The sequence below is a fragment of the Jaculus jaculus genome, chromosome 5, assembly GCF_020740685.1.
Source record: "Jaculus jaculus isolate mJacJac1 chromosome 5, mJacJac1.mat.Y.cur, whole genome shotgun sequence".
Classification (NCBI taxonomy): Eukaryota; Metazoa; Chordata; class Mammalia; order Rodentia; family Dipodidae; genus Jaculus; species Jaculus jaculus.
Genome location: NC_059106.1, coordinates 96,681,038 through 96,702,377, shown reverse-complemented (window position 1 = coordinate 96,702,377; position 21,340 = coordinate 96,681,038). Strand labels below are relative to the sequence as shown.

The 21,340-nt window shown below is 40.9% G+C and overlaps 1 protein-coding gene and 1 pseudogene across 1 annotated transcript; both read right to left on the bottom strand.

The window, feature by feature from the left end:
• Positions 1–5,278: 5,278 nt before the first annotated feature.
• On the bottom strand, positions 5,279–6,340 carry LOC123460823 (annotated as a pseudogene).
• Positions 6,341–16,355: 10,015 nt separating this feature from the next.
• On the bottom strand, positions 16,356–16,697 carry LOC101615463 (RING-box protein 2-like). The gene has a single exon (XM_045148658.1). The coding sequence runs from the start codon at positions 16,695–16,697 to the stop codon at positions 16,356–16,358; it is 342 nt and encodes a 113-aa protein (XP_045004593.1).
• Positions 16,698–21,340: the final 4,643 nt, after the last annotated feature.

The window sequence follows — 21,340 nt, the reverse complement described above, 5'->3', positions numbered from 1 at the left end:
GGAAAAAGTAGGGGAAACCCTTCAACATATTGGTGTTGGCAAAGACTTTCTGAATACAACCCCAATTGCTCAGGCAATAAAACCACAGATTAACCACTGGGATCTAATGAAATTACAAAGATTTTGCACCGCAAAGGACACAGTGAAAAAAGCAAAGAGGCAACCTACAGAATGGGAAAAAATCTTCGCCAGCTATATATCTGATAGAGGATTAATATCTAGGATATACAAAGAACTCAAAAAGTTAAATAATAAGGAATCAAACAAGCCAATCAAAAAATGGGCTATGGAGCTAAATAGAGAGTTCTCAAAGGAAGAAATACGAATGGCATATAAGCATCTAAAAAAATGTTCTACGTCACTAGTCATCAGGGAAATGCAGATTAAAACTACATTGAGATTCCATCTCTCTCCTGTCAGATTGGCCACCATCATGAAAACAAATGATCATAAATGTTGGCGGGGATGTGGAAAAAAAGGAACCCTTCTTCACTGCTGGTGGGAATGCAATCTGGTCCAGCCATTGTGGAAAACAGTGTGGAGGTTCCTAAAACAGCTAGAGATTGATTTACCATATGACCCAGGTATAGCGCTCCTAGGCATATATCCAAAGGACTCATCTCATTTCCTTAGTAGTACATGCTCAACCATGTTTATTGCTGCTCAATTTATAATAGCTGGGAAATGGAACCAGCCTAGATGTCCCTCAACAGATGAGTGGATAATGAAGATGTGGTTCATTTATACAATGGAGTTCTACTCAGCGGTAAAGAAAAATGAAGTTATGAAATTTGCAGAAAAATGGATGGACCTGGAAAGTATTATACTAAGTCAGGTAACCCAGGCCCAGAAAGCCAAGCGCCACATGTTCTCTCTCATATGTGGATCCTAGCTACAGATGACTGGGCTTCTGTGTGAGAATGAAAATACTTAGTAGCAGAGGCCAGTAAGTTGAAAAGGACACATAAAGGGTGGAGAAAGGAAGGGAGGAGGATACTTAATAGTTTGATATTGTATATATGTAATTACAATGATTGTAATGGGGAGGTAATATGATGGATAATGGAATTTCAAATGGGAAAGTGTGGGGAGGGAGGGAATTACCATGGGATATATTTTATAATCATGAAAAATGTTAATAAAAATTAAAAAAAATATATCCCATGGTAATACCCTTCCCTGCCCACTTTCCCCTTTGAAATTCCATTCTCCATCATATTACCTCCCCATCTCAGTCATTCTGCTTACATATATACAATACCAACCTATTAAGTACCCTCCTCATTTCCTTTCTCTTCCCTTTATATATCCTTTTTAACTTACTGGCCTCTGCTACTAAGTTTTTTCCTTCTCATACAGAAGCCCAATCATCTGTAGCTAGGATCCACATATGAGGGAGAACATGTGGCGCTTGGCTTTCTGGGTCTGGGTTACCTCACTTAGTATAATCCTTTCCAGATCCATCCATTTTTCTGCAAATTTCATAACTTCGCTTTTCTTTACCGCTGAGTAGAACTCCATTGTATAAATGTGCCATATCTTCATTATCCACTCATCAGTTGAGGGACATCTAGACGGGTTCAATTTCCCAGCTATTATAAATTGAGCAGCAATAAACATGGTTCAGCATGTACTTCTAAGGAAATGAGATGAGTCCTTTGGATATATACCTAGGAGTGCTATAGCTGGGTCATATGGTAGATCAATCTTTAGCTGTTTTAAGAGCCTCCGCACTGTTTTCCACAATGGCTGGACCAGATTGCATTCCCACCAACAGTGTAGAAGGGTTCCTCTTTTTCCACATCCCCGCCAACATTTATGATCATTTGTTTTCATGATGGTGGCCAATCAGACAGGAGTGAGATGGAATCTCAATGTAGTTTTAATCTGCATTTCCTTGATGACTAGTGACACAGAATATTTTTTTTAGATGCTTATATGCCATTCGTATTTCTTCCTTTGAGAACTCTCTTTTTAGCTCCATAGCCCATTTTTTGATTGGCTTGTTTGATTTCTCATTATTTAACTTTTTGAGTTCTTTGTATATCCTAGATATTAATCCTCTATCAGATATATAGCTAGCCAAGATTTCTTCCCATTCTGTAGGTTGCCTCTTTGCTTTATTCACAGTGTCTTGGGAGTGCAAAAATCTTTGTAATTTCATGAGGTCCCAGTGGTTAATCTGTGGTTTTATTGCCTGAGCAATTGGGGGTGTATTCAGAAAGTCTTTGCCAAGACCAACATGTTGAAGGGTTTCCTCTACTTTTTCCTCTAGCAGTTTCAGAGATTAAGGTATGATGTTAAGGTTTTTAATCCATTTGGACCTAATTCTTCTGCATGGAGAGAGGGAAGAATCTATTTTCATCCTTCTATAGATACATATCCAGTTTTCCCAACACCAATTGCTGAAGAGGCTGTCTTTTCTCCAATGAGTATTTTTGGCATTTTTATCAAATATCAGGTGGCTATAGCTACATATACATACATCTGGGTCCTCTATTCTGGTCCATTGATCTACATGCCTGCTTTTGTGGCAGTACCATGCTGTTTTTGTTACTATGGCTTTGTAGTATAGGTTAAAATCAGTTATGGTGATACCATCAGCTGTATTTTTGTTGCTCAGTATTATTTTAGATATTCGAGGTTTTTATGATTCCAAATGAATTTTTGGATTGTTTTTCTATTTCCATGAAGAAAGCCTTTGGAATTTTGATGGGGATTGCATTAAATGTGTAGATTGTTTTTGGTAAGATTGCCATTTTCACAATATTGATTCTTCCAATCCAGGAACAGGGGTTGTTTTTCCACTTTCTTCTGCATTTTCTCACTTGAGTGTTTTAAAGGTCTCATTGTAGAGATTCTTTACTTCCTGTTAGGTTTATTCCAAGGTACTTTATTATTTTTTTTTAAATGCAATTGTGAATGGGAGTGATTCTCTGATTTCATCCTCTGTGTGTTTGTTGTTAGTGTATATGAAGGCTAATGATTTCTGTGTATTTATCTTGTATCCTGCTACATTGCTGTAGGTTTTTATCAGCTCTAACAGTTTGCTAGTAGAATCTTTAGGGTCCTTTATATATACAATCATGTCATCTGCAAATAATGATAACTTGATCTCTTCTTTTCCAATTTGTATCCCTTTTATGTATGTCTCTTGCCTTATTGCTATGGCTAAGACTTCCAGAATTATATTAAATAAAAGTGGGGACAGTGGGCACCCTTGTCTTGTTCTTGATTTTAGTGGAAAAGCTTCCAGTTTTTCCCCACTTAGTAATATGTTGGCTGTAGGCTTGTCATAAATAGCCTTTATTATACTGAGATATGATCCTTCTATTCCCAGTCTCTGTAGGACTTTTATTATGAAGGGATGTTGGATTTTGTCAAATGCTTTCTCTGCATCTAATAAGATGATCATGTGATTTTTGTCCTTCAGTCCATTTATATAATGTATTACATTTATAGATTTGTATATATTAAACCATTCCTGTATCTGTGGGGTAAAGCCTCCTTGGTCAGGGTGAATGATCTTTATGATATATTCTTATATTCTGTTTGCAATATTTTGTTGAGAATTTTTACATCTATGTTCATGAGGGAGATTGGACTGTAATTTTCCTTTTTTGTTCTATCTTTGCCTGGTTTCGGTATCAAGGTGATGCTGGCTTCATAGAAGGAGTTTGGTAGAATTCCTTCTTTTTCTATTTTATGGAAAAGCCTAAGAAGCAATGGTGTTAGCTCTTCCTTGAAGGTCTGATATAATTCAGCAATGAATCTATCTGGGCCTGTACATTTTTTAGTTGGGAGATTGTTGATAACTGTTTAGATCTCCATGCTTCTTATAGGTTTATTTAAGTGATTAATCTCATCTTGACTTAATTTAGGTAGGTCATATAAGTCAAGGAAATCGTCTGTTTCTTTCAGATTTTCATACTTTGTGAAGTATATGCTTTTATAGTATGTCCCTATGATATTTTGACTTTCTTTGGCAACTGTTGTGATGTTACCTTTTTCGTCTCTAATTTCATTAATTTGTGTCTCTTCTCTGTTTCTTTTGGTCAGATTTGCTAAGGGTTTATCAATCTTGTTTATCCTTTCAAAGAACCAACTCTTTGTTTCATTAATTCTTTGGATTTTTTGTTGTTGTTGTTTGTTTCTACTTCAAAATTTCTTCTGTAATCTTTATTATTTCTTTCCATCTACTGATTTTTGGTTTACCTTGTTCTTCTTTTTCCAAGGCTTTAAGGTGAAGTCTTAGGTTGTTTACTTGCGACCTTTCTTTTTTTTTTTATGGGAAACCAGCTCACATTTAATTGTGATATTTTAAAATTGTACAAGTTTTTGACATCAGACCTCCCACCTTCTATTTAGTCTTTTAAAATGACAGGGAAACATCATCAATCACAGGTTAATGGGTTTAATAAGTTTACCCCCCTTCAGTTCCTATTTGCAGTACCCAATATTCCTTTGAAATACCAATCAGACCTAGCAGTGGCCAACAGTAAATTTTCATCTTCCAGAGTTGAAAAGCTCAGATTCTCCAAGCATTCTGTATTCCAGTGGCACTTGTCCAGAATTGGTATCTCCCCTAGCTGGGGAATTTTAAATGTACCAGTGAAAAAAAGCTTTTTCCCCTTCAAGGGGAAGAAAGAAAATTATTCCTCAGCAGCCAGCCAATCTGGCTGTGAGGTCTGTCCTGTCCCATCTCTTCAGGTTCGCTCTCTCTTTTTTTTTTTTTTTTTTTTCTTTTTGCAATAGAGCAAGAGACCAAAACCTAACCTGAGTTACAAGAAACAAGACAGTGATGGCTAGTAAGGGAGTCAGCAGGAGTAACTGAGATACTCCTTCACCTCCCACATCCAATGTATGTGCTTCACAGAAAAACAATAACAACAAATTCACAAAATACAACAGTTAGGATTACAAAACACATTCATCCGAGGGTGCTGGAAGGCAGCAAAGAGAGGTGAAAGGGTAATGGCACAGGGAGAAAAACCAAGTATTCAAATTCATCCAGGCACAGGGGCTGGTAAATGCTAGAAAACAGCTGGAAAACCTGTGGTCTTTTCAGACTCACGGTGGTGGTAAAACTCCACATACTGGGTCAGGAGGATCCTGCCTTATGTGCACCAGAGACAAAGATTCCAATTCCTCAAAGAGAAGGGGATATGCAGAGGCCCTTGGCAGTGGGTCCCTCCTTCCCTGGTAGGGAAGGAGAACAGGGAAACGAGCTGCCACAGCCTCCATCCAATCCCACCATCTCCTTTGGACAACAGGAGACTCAGCGGCCTGCAGCAGCCTTCAGTTTGGCAGGAGATGGATGCGGTGAGGGGAGCTTCTCTGTGGAGGTTGAGCTGCTTAGGGCTGACTGTAGGTAGACTGTCTTGTGGAATAGTCTGCTGCTTAAGAAGACCACCAAGGAGAAGAGGCGCAGCTGGAAAAGGTATGCTTTCCCAGGAGTCTTTGCTTCATTGGCGCTGATGATGAATAAAGGAAACAGGACAGAGAAGAGGCAGCCACTGATGGTGTAGGAGTACTGCATTGCTGTGAGGAGCGCCAAGGGCAAGCCAAATCCAAAGTAATAAGGCCAATTCCTTTCTATGTTTGACAATCGCTGGTGCATTTCAATTCCTTTATTGAACCAATGATACTCAAAGCAGTACAGTGAGTAAAGAAGTGACATATGCAGCAGACTAACCAGCTGGCCAACGAGATGGATGGGGAAGAGACTCACAAACATCCCCTGGATAAGGAAAAGAGCCTGTAGCAGAAGGTTGAAGAGCATGTCAGCAATTATTTTGCTGACACTGGGGAATGGATGAGGCTTCCTCCCTGATACCTCAAATGCCAGGTCAGCTATATCCTGAAACCAAATGGCATTCACAACTTTGCTAAGCACAAACAGGGGGAGCACCCAAAGAGCACTGAAAATGGAGGTGAGAAAGAATTCCAGCCACGACCAGACATCTCCATGGAGCGATGGGTCACCAATGATCCGGGCTGTTACTGACTGAAGCGCAGGAATAAACACTCAGTAAAACAAGAGGAGACTGAACCAGAATACTCCACCATTCCAAGCACAACACTGGAAAATTCGACTAACAATGCGTGGCTCACTCTCTTGTTTTCGCTCTATGCTCTGGGCTCTCCTCTGTGCCAGGACACTACTTGCCCTTCTTCGACGCTGCTCTTCTCTCTTTTGCTGGATTCGGGCATCTAGCTTTGAGATGGTGCAAATGCCCCAGATGGAGTATTTGATTCCCCTGCCAAGGTCCTGGAGAAAGGTTTTAACACTGTCCGCCATCTCCTCACCGCCCAGACTATCAATTACTCAGAGAAGGAAGTACCCCTGAAGTTCTCATCATGAAAGACCCCGCGGCCCCGCTCGGCAGCTCCGCGCCGGCCGCCCATTCCACTCCGGCGCTCCCCGTGTCCTTTCTAATTTCTTTTTTTTTTTTTTTTAATTTTTATTAACATTTTCCATGATTATAAAATATATCCCATGGTAATTCCCTCCCGTCCCACCCCCACACTTTCCCATTTGAAATTCCATTCTCCATCATATTACCTCCCCATTACAATCATTGTAATTACATATATACAATATCAACCTATTAAGTATCCTCCTCCCTTCCTTTCTCTACCCTTTATGTCTCCTTTTTAACTTACTGGCCTCGCCTAGTAAGTATTTTCATTCTCACGCAGAAGCCCAGTCATCTGTAGCTAGGATCCACATATGAGAGAGAACATGTGGCACTTGGCTTTCTGGGTCTGGGTTACCTCACTTAGTATATATATATATATATATATATATATATATATATATATATATATATATATATGATATATATATATATATATATATATATATATATATATATATATATATATATATAATACTTTCCAGGTCAATCCATTTTTCTGCAAATTTCATAACTTCATTTTTCATTACCTCTGAGTAGAACTCCATTGTATAAATGTGCCACATCTTCATTATCCACTCATCAGTTGAGGGACATCTAGGCTGGTTCCATTTCCCAGCTATTATAAATTGAGCAGTGATAAACATGGTTGAGCATGTACTTCTAAGGAAATGAGATGAGTCCTTTGGATATATGCCTAGGAGTGCTATAGCTGGGTCATATGGTAGATCAATCTCTAGCTGTTTTAGGAACCTCCACACTGTTTTCCACAATGGCTGGACCAGACTGCATTCCCACCAGCAGTGCGGAAGGGTTCCTTTTTTTCCACATCCCCGCCAACATTTATGATCATTTGTTATCATGATGGTGTCCAATCTGACAGGAGTGAGATGGAATCTCAATGTAGTTTTAATCTGCATTTCCCTGATGCCTAGTGACGTAGAACATTTTTTTAGATGCTTATATGCCATTCGTATTTCTTCCTTTGAGAACTCTCTATTTAGCTCCATAGCCCATTTTTTGATTGGCTTGTTTGATTCCTTATTATTTAACTTTTTGAGTTCTTTGTATATCCTAGATATTAATCCTCTATCAGATATATAGCTGGCGAAGATTTTTTCCCATTCTGTAGGTTGCCTCTTTGCTTTTTTCACAGTGTCCTTTGCGGTGCAAAATCTTTGTGATTTCATTAGGTCCCAGTGGTTAATCTGTGGTTTTATTGCGTGAGCAATTGGGGTTGTATACAGAAAGTCTTTGCCAAGACCAATATGTTGAAGGGTTTCCCCTACTTTTTCCTCTAGCAGTTTCAGAGTTTCAGGTCTCATGTTAATGTCTTTAATCCTTTTGGACTTAATTCTTGTGCATGGCGAGAGAGAAGAATCTATTTTCATCCTTCTGCAGATATTTATCCAGTTTTCAAAACAACATTTGCTGAAGAGGCTGTCTCTTCTCCAATGAGTATTTTTGGCATTTTTATCGAATATCAGGTGGCTATAGCTACTTGGGCTTACATCTGGGTCCTCTATTCTGTTCCACTGATCTACATGTCTGTTTTTGTGCCAGTACCATGCTGTTTTTGTTACTATGGCTGTGTAGTATAGATTAAAATCAGGTATGGTGATACCACCAGCCTCTTTTTTGTTGCTCAGTATTATTTTAGATATTCGAGGTTTTTTTGTGATTCCAAATGAATTTTTGTATTGTTTTTCCTATTTCCATGAAGAAAGCCTTTGGAATTTTGATAGGGAGTGCATTAAATGTGTAGATTGCTTTAGGTAAGATTGCCATTTTCACAATATTGATTCTTCCAATCCAGGAACAAGGGATGTTTCTCCACTTTCTAGTGTCTTCTGCAATTTCTCGCTTGAGTGTTTTAAAGTTCTCATTGTAGAGATTCTTTACTTCCTTGGTTAGGTTTATTCCAAGGTACTTTATTTTTTTTTGATGCAATTGTGAATGGGAGTGATTCTCTGATTTCATCCTCTGTGTGTTTGTTGTTAGCATATATGAAGGCTACTGATTTCTGTGTATTTATTTTGTATCCTGCTACATTGCTGTAGGTTTTGATCAGCTCTAACAGCTTGCTAGTAGAGTCTTTAGGGTCCTTTATGTATAGAATCATGTCATCTGCAAATAATGATAACTTGATTTCTTCCTTTCCAAAATGTATCCCTTTTATGTATGTCTCTTGCCTTATTGCTATGGCTAAGACTTTCAAAACTACATTAAATAAAAGTGGGGACAGTGGACACCCTTGTCTTGTTCCTGATTTTAGTGGAAAAGATTCCAGTTTTTCCCTATTTAGTAATATGTTGGTTGTAGGCTTGTCATAAATAGCCTTTATTATATTGAGATATGTTCCTTCTATTCCCAGTCTGTGTAGGACTTTTATCATGAAGGGATGTTGGATTTTGTCAAATGCTTTCTCTGTGTCTAATGAGATGATCATGTGATTTTTGTCCTTCAACCCGTTTATGTAATGTATTACATTTATAGATTTGCGTATGTTGAACCATCCCTGCATCTCTGGGATAAAGCCTACTTGGTCAGGGTGAATGATCTTTTTGATATACTCTTGTATTCTGTTTGCCAATATTTTGGTGAGAATTTTTGCATCTATGTTCATGAGGGAGATTGGTCTGTAATTTTCTTTTTTGTTCTATCTTTGCCTGGTTTTGGTATCAGGGTGATGCTGGCCTCATAGAAGGAGTTTGGTAGAATTCCTTCTTTTTCTATTTCCTGGAAAAGCTTAAGAAGCAATGGTGTTAGCTCTTCCTTAAAAGTCTGGTAAAATTCAGCACTGAATCTGTCTGGGCCTGGGCTTTTTTTACTTGGGAGATTATTGATAACTGTTTGGATCTCCATGTTTGTTACAGGTCTATTTAAGTGATTAATCTCATTTTGATTTAATTTAGGTAGGTCATATAGATCAAGAAAATCATCCATTTATTTCAGATTTTCATACTTTGTGGAGTATATGCTTTTATAGTATGTCCCTATGATTTTTTGAATTTCTCTGGAATCTGTTGTGATGTTACCTTGTTCATCTTTGATTTTATTAATTTGTATCTCTTCTCTCTTTCTTTTGGTCAGATTTGCGAAGGGTTTATCAATCTTGTTTATCCTTTCAAAGAACTAACTCTTTGTTTCATTAATTCTTTGGATTGTTCTTTTTGTTTCTATTTCATTAATTTCTGTCCTAATCTGTATTATTTCTTCCCGTCTACTGAGTTTTGGTTTGCCTTGTTCTTCTTTTTCCAAGGCTTTAAGGCGAAGCATTAGGTCGTTTACTTGTGACCTTTCTAATTTCTTAATTTAGGCACTAAAGGCTATAAATTTACATCTTAGAACTGCCTTCATTGTGTCCCAGAGATTTTGGTATGTTGTGTTCTCATTATCATTTGACTCTATAAATTTTTTGATTTCCTTTTTGATTTCTTCATTGACCCATTCATCATTTAGTAGTGTATTGTTTAGTTTCCATGATTTTGTGTATGCTCTATAGCCTTTCTTGCTACTGATTTGTAGTTTAATTCCATTGTGGTCAGATAGAATGCAAGGACTTATTTCAATTTTCCTGAATTTGTTAAGATTTGCTTTGTGTCCTAATATATGGTCTATTTTAGAGAATGTTCCATGTGCTGCTGAAAAGAATGTATATTCTGCAGCCTTTGGATGAAATGTCCTGTATATATCTGTTAGGTCCATTCCTTCTATGACCTCATTTAGTCCAGATGCCTCTCTGTTTATTCTTTCCCGGGATGACCTGTCAATTGATGAGAGTGGGGTGTTAAAGACACCCACCACCACTGTGTTTGGTGTTATCTGTGACCTTAGTTTTAATAGTGTTTGCTTGACAAATTTGGGAGCCCCCATGTTAGGTGCATATATGTTTAGGATTGTAATGTCCTCCTGTTGGAGTGTGCCCTTAATCAATATAAAGTGACCTTCCTTATCTTTCTTGACTAACATTGGACTAAAGTCTACCCTGTCTGATATTAGGATAGCAACCCCTGCTTGTTTTCTAGGCCCATTTGCTTGAAACACCGTCTTCCAGCCTTTCGCCCTAAGATAATGTCTATCCTTTGTAGAAAGGGGAGTTTCTTGGAGACAACAAATTGTAGGATCCTGCTTTTTAACCCAGTCTGCAAATCTATGTCTTTTCGTTGGGGCATTGAGGACGTTGACATTAAGAGATATTATTGAAAGGTGTATGTATGTTTGCCATTTTGTGTGTGTGTGTGTGTGTGTGTGTGTGTGTGTGTGTGTTTCTGGTTCTACCTGCGCTCTCTTCTGTTAACTAATATTTGAGTATTGCTTGTTTTTTCTAGGTTCCTTATATGTGTGCTTTTCCTTTTCTTCAGCATGGAGGATTCTATCAAGTATTTTCTGTAGAGCTGGTTTTGTCTTCAAATACTCCTTTAACCTGCTTTTGTCCTGGAATGTCTTTATTTCTCCATCTATTTGAATGGATAACTTTGCAGGATAAAGTAACCTTGGTTGACAGTTGTTATCTTTCAGAACTTGGAATATATCACTCCAAGCCCTTCTGGCTTTAAAAGTTTGTGTTGAATAATCTGCTGTAATCTTGATGGGCTTGCTTTTGTAGGTAACTTGATTTTTCTCTCTAACTGCTTTCAATATTTTTTCTTTGGTGTGTGTGTTTGGAAGTTTGATTATAATATGGCGAGGAGAGATTCTTTCCAGGTTTTGTCTGGCTGGGGTTCTAAAGGCTTCCTGTATCTGCATTGGCACCTCTTTCCCAATTTGGGGAAAATTTTCTTCTATGATTTTGTTGAAGAGGCCTACTATGCCTCTGGAGTGGAGTTCTTCTCCTTCTACTATGCCCTGAATTCTTATATTGGATCTTTTAATAGTGTCCCGCCTATCTTGAAATTCCCACTCATACTTTTCTATAAGTTTGTCTTCCTCTTTGTTGGACTGTATTAGATATTCCACCTGGTCTTCTAGCTTAGATATTCTGTCCTTTCCCTCATCCATCCTACTGGTGAGATTTTCTACAGAGTTTTTTATTTCGTTAACTGTGTTCTTCATTGCTAGTAATTCTGACTGGTTTTTCTTTATTATTTCTATTTCCTTATTTATGTCTTGTATTGCCTTCTTTATTTCATTAAATTGGTGTCCTGCATCTTCTTTGATTCCTTTGATTTCCTCTTTGATTTCTTCTTTGATTGTTTTGATGTGTTCTTTGACCTCTTTGAACATATTTATAATCATTCTTTTGAACTCTTTCTCAGTCATTTCCTCTAACTCTTTCTCACTGGAGGACATTTCTGATGCATTAATACTTTTAGGTGGATTTATATCGTCTTGCTTTTTAGTGTTTCTTGTGTTATAATGTATATATTTTTGCATCTTGGATTAAGTTAATGCTAGGATTTTCTAGCTAGCTGTGTATTCTCAGCTGTATCAATTGATTTGATGTAATATGTTTTCTTGGTAGGACCTTAAGGTGTTAGGTGTGGCTCTTACGACTCTCAGAGTATCTACAAAGATGTTCTTAGGGGTTGAGTTTCCCTGCTATAGGAGTATTCAAGCAGGCTGAGTGGAATAAAATGCAGGTAGATTCTAAAATTTAACTAAACACTGTACACTTTCAATCAAAAACAGCCCCGAGTATGTATGCAAGAGTAGTTATTATAACGACCAGATCCTCTATCAACAAAGAGGTTAAGACTTCTGGTCTGTTGAGGGATCCAAGTCAGCTTGCGACCAAGTGAGACCCTTCCCTGTTGCAATCCCAGTTACCTTGGGATGATTTTGGTCTCAGTCAAGTTGCTGCCTGGGTCGTTGGGCTGCTGTTCTGATTTCTGGAGCTGGGCACTTGCTTTTCCTGTGGGGCAAACCAAGCCTGGCAAGTGTGGCCTTGCAGATCAGCACCCCTCTGCTGGAACTGCTGCTGCTCAAGCTGCTCCTGCTGGGACTGTAGCCACTGTTGCTGAAGGTGTTGCTGCTGGGCCCACCGCTGCTGCTGCCTCTGCTGCTGCTGTAGCTGCCACTGCTGGAGCCACCAGTGCTGCTGAACCTGCTGCTGCTGTGTCCACTGCCGCTGCTCCCCCTGAAGCTGCTGCTGCCGAGTCTGCCGCTGTTGCCACTCCTGGGTCTGCCTCTGCTGGCGCCACTGTTACTGGTGCTGGAGCCGTTGATGTTGCTGCCGAACTCTGGTCCTGCTTGGGTCCCGCTGTCAGCTCAAGTTGGCGTGGCTGGGTCCCGGGCTGCTGCTCTGTTCGCCGGAGCTGGGCTCAGGTGGTGGGGTAGGGTAGGGAGCCGCAGCTGCTCTGGTTCTCTCGCTGCTCCAAGCGTTCTTCTACCTCACGGTCTGCTCCCCCGCTGCTCGCCTCCACTCTCCCCTCACATTTCCTGAGTTGTGGAGAACGCAGTGTGAGGGGAAGCTCCTGCACCTGGCTTTTCTTTTGGCTGGAGCCGAGCCTGGCGGCTTTCTGGTGCACTGTGGCCGCGGTAGTTGGCCAAGCTTCCGGAGCCGCTTTTCCCGCCTGTGCAGGCTCTGGATGCTCTGGAACTCTTCTACGTCTCTGCTGTCACTTCAGTTTCCTATACACCTCACTTTTTAGTAAAAGTGTGTATTTTGCTGAGTTCTTTTGGTCTTTTCCCCCCTAGGCTGCTTTGGCGTGGTACCTACACCGCCATCTTAACCGATGTCCCTTTCTAATTTCTTAATATAGGCCCTTAAGGTTATAAATTTACCTCTTAGCACTGCCTTCATTGTGTCCCAGAGATTTTGGTATGTTGTGTTCTCATTATCATTTGACTCTATAAAGTTTTTGATTTCCTTCTTGATTTCTTCATAGACCCAGTCATCATTTAGTAGTGTATTGTTTAGTTTCCCTGATTTTGTGTATGCTCTATAGCCTTTCTTGCTATTGATTTGTAGTTTGATTCCATTGTGGTCAGATAGAATGCAAGGAATTATTTCAATTTTCCTGAGTTTGTTAAGATTTGCTTTGTGTCCTAATATATGGTCTATTTTAGAGAATGTTCCATGTGCTGCTGAAAAGAATGTATATTCTGCAGCCTTTGGATGAAATGTCCTGTATATATCTGTTAAGTCCATTCCTTCTATGACCTCATTTAGTCCAGTTGCTTCTCTGTTTATTTTTTCCCAGGATGACCTGTCAATTGATGAGAGTGGGGTGTTAAAGTCACCTAACACCACTGTGTTTGGTGTTATCTGTGACCTTAGTTCTAATAGTGTTTGACGAATTTGGGAGCCCCCATGTTAGGTGCATGTATGTTTAGGATTGTAATGTCCTCCTGTTGGAGAGTGCCATTAATCAATATAAAGTAACCTTCCTTATTTTTATTTTTTATTTTTTTTGTTGTATTATTTATTTTTCTCAATTTTATTATACATTTTCCTTTATTATAAATAATATCCCATGGTAGGTTCCCCCCCCTTCTTTTCCTCTTTGAAATTCCCTTCTCCATCACATCCACTTGCCATCTCAATAAGTCTCTCCTCTACTTGTATGCCATGATCCTTCCCTCCTCTTATCATGGTCTTATGTACATAGTGTCAGGCATTATGAGATCATGGATATCTTGGCTAATTTTTTGTCTGGAGAGAGCAAGTAGTAAGGAGTCCAACCCTTCCTTTAACTCTTACATTCCTTCTGCCACCTCCTCTGCATTAGACCCTGAGCCTTGGAAGGTGTGATCAAGATGTTACTTGGTACTCTAGTTACTTCTTTCCAGCAACATGATACCTTCTGAGTGCTCCCAAGGTCACTGCCATCTGAAAAGAGAAGTTTCTCTATCCAAAGTGAGAGTAGCATTAATATAAGGGTATGAATATTAAGAGAAGTGCTTATCCTTATCTTTCTTAACTAATGTTGGACTGAAGTCTACCTTGTCAAATATTAGGATAGCAACCCCTGCTTGTTTTATAGGCCCATTTGCTTGAATTTTCCAACCTTTCACACTAAGATATTGTTCATCCTTTGTAGAAAGGTGAATTTCTTGGAGACAACAAATTGTAGGATCCTGCTTTTTTTTAAAATTATTTATTTATTTATTTGAAAGTGACAGACACAGGGAGAAAGTCAGATAGAGGGAGAGAGAGAGGATGGGTGCACCAGGGCTTCCAGCCACTGCAAACAAACTCCAGACACATGTGCCCCCTTGTGCATCTGGTTAACGTGGGACCTGGGGAACCGAGCCTCGAACCAGGGTCCTTAGGCTTCACAGGCAAGTCCTTAACTGCTAAGCCATCTCTCCAGCCCGGACCCTGCTTTTAAACCCAGTCAGCAAACCTATGTCTTTTGGTTGGGGCATTGAGTCTGTTTATATTAAGAGATATTATTGAAAGGTGTGTATTTATGTTTGCCTTTTTTTTTTTTTTAATTGTGGTTCTGGTCCTACTTTTGCTTTCTTCTGTTAAGTAGTATTTGAGTATTGCTTGTTTTTTCCAGATTCCTTATATATGTGCTTTTCCTTCTCTTCAGCATGGAGGATTCTTTCAAGTATTTTCTGTAGAGCTGGTTTTGTCTTCAAATACTCCTTTAGCCTCCTTTTGTTATGGAATGTCCTTATTTCTCCATCTGTTTGAATGAATAACTTTTCAGGATAAAGTAACGTTGGTTGACAGTTGTTATCTTTCAGAATTTGGAATACTGATGGGCTTGCCTTTGTAGGTAACTTGGTTTTTCTCTCTAACTGCTTTCAATATTTTTTCTTTGGATTGTGTGTTTGGTAGTTTGATTATAATATGGAGAGGAGAGGTTCTTTCCAGGTTTTGTCTGGCTGGTGTTCTAAAGGCTTCCTGTATCTGCATTGGCACCTCTTTCCCAATTTGGGGGAAGTTTTCTTCTTTGATTTTGTTGAGGATGCCTACTATACCTTTGGAATGAAATTCTTCTTCTTCTACTATGCCCTGAATTCTTTTTTTTTTTCAGTTATATGATAAATTAGTTTATTAATCTTAAGGTAATACATAAAATTATAATAACCCAACTTAAATAAAATAATCTATTTATTAGTAAAACATTGTATAATAAGCTCCAATGTTATGTTCATAAGCATTTCCCCTCATTAATATTTCACTAAAATATACATTACAATGTAACCTTACCAAAAATAGAAAATAGCTCCCCCGCCCCCCCTTTTTTTTTTTTAGGTAGGGTTTCACGCTAGCTCAAGCTAACCTGGAATTCACTAGTAGTCTCAGGGTGGCCTCGAACTCATGGCAATCATCCTACCTCTGTCACCCAAGTGCTGGGATTAAAGGCATGAGCCACCACGCCCAGCAAAAATACCCTTTCTTACTCAATGATTTAGCAGTGAGATAATGGTAGAACTGGGTTTCCTTGGTGAGTCAAACAGAAAAAAATCTCTCAAAACAATCAAAATCCCATTTTCCTGAAAGTTACATTTTATTTACCACATTCACCAGTTCAAAATTAAACTCCCATTTAAATCAAATGAAGAGGCTATAGGTTTCCCAATACCCAACAATAAATATTATCAGGAACAAACTGGTGGTAAGAGTTGGGTTTTAAACTGTTCTTTATTTGTCACTGTAATATTCTTTGTTTTATTTTAATCAAGCAAAAGCATGCAAATGTTCCTCTGTGAATGCAACTGCTCTTACAGCCCCTAGCATACCAACAGGTAAGTGATAAAAGTTGTCCAATTTGTTGGAGTTGTCTAACCAGTGTGTATAACACACACAACAGAGGTAGGAAAGACCATCTTCCATAAATGATCTTGAGTACAGAATTTCTGAAAATTAAGCTGAGAAAATGCTAAACCATGCCTCTGATGAGTCCAGGGAACCACAGATCCATTACTTTCTCTTTGAAGAACAAGCCCCTAGAGTCTTCTAGCATTGCGGGGCACTTGACGGCAACACTTAGGAGGGCCGAGATCCACCACACCAGGACCACCTTCTACTGCCTCTCATTTGCCAATGCTCTGGACCACCCAATCCTGCTGGCAGAGGAGACAGCGGTTGTTCTGTTTCACCCACAAGGACATGCAGCAGTTGTGGAAAGAATGATTACATTCTCCCCAGACCACAATGCAATCCTCTTGTTTGTTTTCAGCTTGACATCTAAGGCAGGCATCCATCAGCTGCACCCTGCAGATGGCGCAGGTATCGCGCTCCACGTCCCAGCTCCACATGGCCACCGCGTTCCACTTCTTGAGTGAGAACATTTTGTCGTCCCCTGACTTGGAGCCTGCGCTCCCAGAGTGCGAGGACAGGGTGCAGGGCTCCTCGCCGTCCTCCACATCTGCCATGGCCTGCCCTGAATTCTTATGTTTTATCTTTTCATAGTGTCCCGAATATCTTGAAATTCCCATTCATACTTTTCTATTACTTTGTCTTTCTCTTTGTTGGACCGAATTAGATCTGCCACCTGGTCTTCTAGCTTAGATATTCTATCCTCTCCTTCATCCATTCTGCTGGTGAGATTTTCTACAGAGTTTTTTATTTTATCAACTGTGTTCTTCATTGTTAGTAATTCTGACTGGTTTTTCTTTATTATTTCTATTTCCTTATTAATTTCATGTATTGATTTCTTTATTTCATTAAATTGGTGTCCTGTGTCTTCTTTGATTCCTTTGATTTCTTCTTTGACTTTTTTGAAATCTTTCTCAGGCATTTCCTCTAACTCACTCTCACTGAAAGTCATTTCTGATGCATTACTATTTTTTGGTGGATTTATATTGTCTTGATTTTTGGTGTTTCTTGTGTTTTTATGTATATATTTTTGTATGTTGGATTAAGTTAATGCTTGGATTTTCTAGTTAGTTGGGTGTTCTTAGCTGTATCAATTGATCTGATGTTATACATCTTCAGGGTAGGAGATTAAGATGTTAGGTGTGGCTCTTAACACTCTCAGAGTATCTGCAAAGGTGTTCCTAGGGGTTGAGTTTCCCTGCTATGGGAGTATTCAAGTAGGCTGAATGGAACAAAATACAGGTAGATTCTAAAATTTAACTAAACACTGTACACATTCAGACAAAAACAGCACTGAATATTTATGCAAGAGTAGGTATTATAACAACCAGATCCTTTATCAACAAAGAGGTTAAGATTTCTGGTCTGTTGAGGGTTCCAAGTCAGCTTGTGACCAAGTGAGACCCTTTCCTGGTGCAATCCTGGTTACTCTTTTGGATGATTTTGGTGTCAGTCAAGTAGGCTTGCTGGGTCGCTGGACTGCTGTTCTGTGTTCTGGAGCTGGACACTTGCTTTTCCTGTGGGGAAAACCGAGCCTGGCAAGTGTGGCCCTGCATAACAGCACCACTGCTGCTGAAACCACCATTGCTGCTGCTGAAGCTGCTGCTGCTGGATCCACCTCTGCTGCTGCTGCCAGTGCCGCTGCTGGATCTCCTGCCTCTGCTGCCTCTGCTGCTGCTGCTGATTCCACCACCGCTGCTGCTGCTGCTGCTGAAGCTGCCACTGCTGGTTCCTCTGCTGCCATAGCCACTGCCACCACAACTGTTGCTGGATCCACTGCTGCTGCTGCTGAAGCTGTTGCTGCTGGGTCCACAGCTGCTATCGCCACCACTGCTGCTGTTGCTGGAGCTGCTGTTGCCACTGCTGGATCTGCCACTGCCGGAGCCGCTGCTGTTGCAACCAGAGCTGGAGCCACAGCCTCCACCACTGCTTCTGCTACCAGAGCCAGAGCCGCTGCTTCAGGAGCTGCTTTCACCTGCCTGTGTGGGCTCTGGGTGCTCTGGATCTCTCCTACTTCTCTGCTGCCATTTTAATTTCTTATACACCTCACTTTTTAGTGAAAGTGTGTATTTTGCTGGGTTTTCTTTGGCTTTTTCTCCCCTAGGCTGCTTTGGCGTGGTTCCTATGCTACTATCTTTTTTTTTTTTAATTTATTAGTTTTCTTTTCAGCAAATACAAGCAGCTTGGTGCCATTGTTTAGGCTCATCCATGATCTACCCCCTCCCAATGGCCCCTCCTTGTTGATGTAAATAGGTCGTGCATTGTGGAGTTAGCCCACAGTTATTGGTATGATAAATGTCTCTGCATATCATGACCCAACATGTGACTCTGACATTATTTCCACCCCCTCTTCCGCAAAATTTCCCTGAGCCATGTTGGGTTCAGTTTTTTTTTTTTTTTTGTTTTGTTTTTTGAGGTAGGGTCTCACTCTGGTCCAGGCTGACCTGGAATTAACTCTGTCATCTCAGGGTGGCCTTGAACTCATGGTAGTCCTCCTACCTCTGCCTCCCAAGTGCTGGGATTAAAGGCATGAGCCACCACGCCCGGCCCGGGTTCAGTTTTGGTTTGCTTCATTGCTGAGGTGTTGGGGGCCTCTAAGGATCTGGCTCTGTGATTTGGTAGGAGTTGATTTTTCTCTGTGTTGGTCTCCTTCACCTTTGTGGTGGTATCTGGTTCATCAGGAAAACAGCACCCTTGCTTGTTTCACCAATTTTCCATAGTTTCAGTCGGGCCCTTTTTGAGGTATGATGGGGCAGCTCTCTCCTTAGGATCTGCGTCTATCTGAAAAAGGGAAGTAGATTCTCCAACGGAGTGTAAGTTAGCACCCGGAAAATTGAGATAACACTTACTTTAAAAAAATTTTTTTTGTTCTTTATTTATTGGAGAGTGACACAGACACACACACACACACACACACACACACACACACACACAGAGAGAGAGGGAGGGAGGGAGATAACAGGCACGCCAGGGCTTCCAGCCACTGCAAACGAACTCCAGATGCCTGCGCCCCCTTGTGCATCTGGCTAACGTGGGTCCTGGGGAATTGAGCCTCGAACAGGTGTCCTTAGGCTTCACAGGCAAGAGCTTAACTGCTAAGCCATCTCTCCAGCCCAACACTTACTTTTTTGATAGAGAGTTTAATATGTGTAGGCCCTCCTGTACCCCATGATTAATGGTAGCTTGATATTGGAGAGTGGGCTTATGTTTGGATATGGTTCTGACTTGTTTCCCAGCTCCAGTTATGGGTCCCGTACCACTGAGGAGATCAGTTAGCCAAATCAAGAGCAGTTGGTTCCCCACCATGGCTGTGTGCCACTATTGCATTTGTGTGGGCATCACAGCAGGTTATTTGTTGCTAAGTAGGTTAGACCATGAGTTGCTGGGACAGATATTGGTCATTTCCCCCAGTTGCCCATGTAGCACCTTCTGGCACTAGACACGCTGACTGGGGACTGTTCCATTTTATGTGTCAACTGCATATGGAGTCTTCAGCAATAGGGACTTACCACTGACCTTTGGTGGGTCATCAAGTACTCTGACAGGAGTCTGTTATTATTTTGCGAAACTTTGTAGGTTTTTCTGATCAAAAGCTCATTGTGGATGATAGCCCCATGCTGGTAGTGGGGGTTACAGGTCAGTGCCCACTAAGAAAATAGGAAGAAGATGGCAGTGTAGGTACCACGCCAAAGCACCCTAGGAGGGAAAAAAGACCAAAAAAACTCAGCAAAATACACACTTTTACTAAAAAGTGAGGTGTATAGGAAATTGAAGCAGCAGTGGAGAAGTAGAAGAGATCCAGAGCATCCAGAGCCTGCACAGGCTGGCAAAAGCGGCTCCGTCAGCTTGGCCAACCACGTCGGCGGCGGCACACCAGAAAGCCGCCAGGCTCAGCTTCAGCCACAGGAAAAGCCAGGTGGTGAGCTTCCACTCACACCGGCACTCTCCACAACTCAGGAAATGTGAAGGGAGAGCAGCAGTGAGCAACGAAGGAGCAGACCTCAAGGTGGAAGCACACGTGGAGCAGCGAGAGAACCAGAGCAGCTGCAACTCCCTCCCCTCCCCCACTGTCTGAGCCCAGCTCCGGCGAACAGAACAGCAGTCCTGGGACCAACAACGCCAACTTGACACAACAGCGGGACCCAAGCAGGAGTAGAGTTTGGCAGCAACATCAGTGGCTCTGGCACCGGTAACAGCGGCCCCAGAAGTAGCAGCCCCAGTCGCAGCAGCACTGGCAGACCCAGGAGCAGCTTCTGTGGGAGCAGTGGCAGTGGACACAGCAGTAGCAGCTTCAGCAGCAGTGGTGGCTCCAGCAGTGGCAGCTACAGCAGCAGCAGAGGCAGCAGCAGCGGTGGGTCCAGCAGCAGCAGCTTCAGCAGCAGCAGATACAGACCCAACAGCGGCAACTTGAGCAGCAGTTCCAGCAGCAGGGGTGCTGATCTGCAGGGCCACAATTGCCAGGCTCAGTTTGCCCCACAGGAAAAGCCAGTGCCCAGCTCCAGAAATCAGAACAGCAGCCCGACGACCCAGGCAGCAACTTGACTGAGACCAAAATCATCCAAGGTAACTGGGATTGCAACAGGGAAGGGTCTCACTTGGTTGCAAGCTGACTTGGATCCCTCAACAGACCAGAAGTCTTAACCTCTTTGTTGATAGAGGATCTGGTCATTATAATAACTACTCTTGCATACATACTCAGGGCTGTTTTTGATTGAATGTGTACAGTGTTTAGTTAAATTTTAGAATCTACCTGTATTTTATTCCACTCAGCCTGCTTGAATACTCCTATAGCAGGGAAACTCAACCCCTAAGAACATCTTTGTAGATACTCTGAGAGTCTTAAGAGCCACACCTAACACCTTAAGGTCCTACCCTGAAAATATATTACATCAAAAATTGATACAGTTAAGAATACCCAGCTAGCTAGAAAATCCAAGCATTAACTTAATCCAAGATGCAAAAATATATACATTATAACACAAGAAACACTAAAAAGCAAGACGATATAAATCCACCTAAAAGTATTAATGCATCAGAAATGTCCTCCAGCGAGAACGAGATAGAGGAAATGCCTAAGAGTTCAAAAGAATGATTATAAATATGTTCAAAGAGGTCAAAGAACACATCAAAACAATCAAAGAAGAAATCAAACAGGAAATCAAAGGAATCAAAGAAGATGCAGGACACCAATTTCATGAAA

What these genes read in the sequence shown, in the direction of transcription:
- LOC101615463 (XM_045148658.1), bottom strand. Translation starts at nt 16,697, where the DNA reads ATGGCAGATGTGGAGGACGGCGAGGAGCCCTGCACCCTGTCCTCGCAC.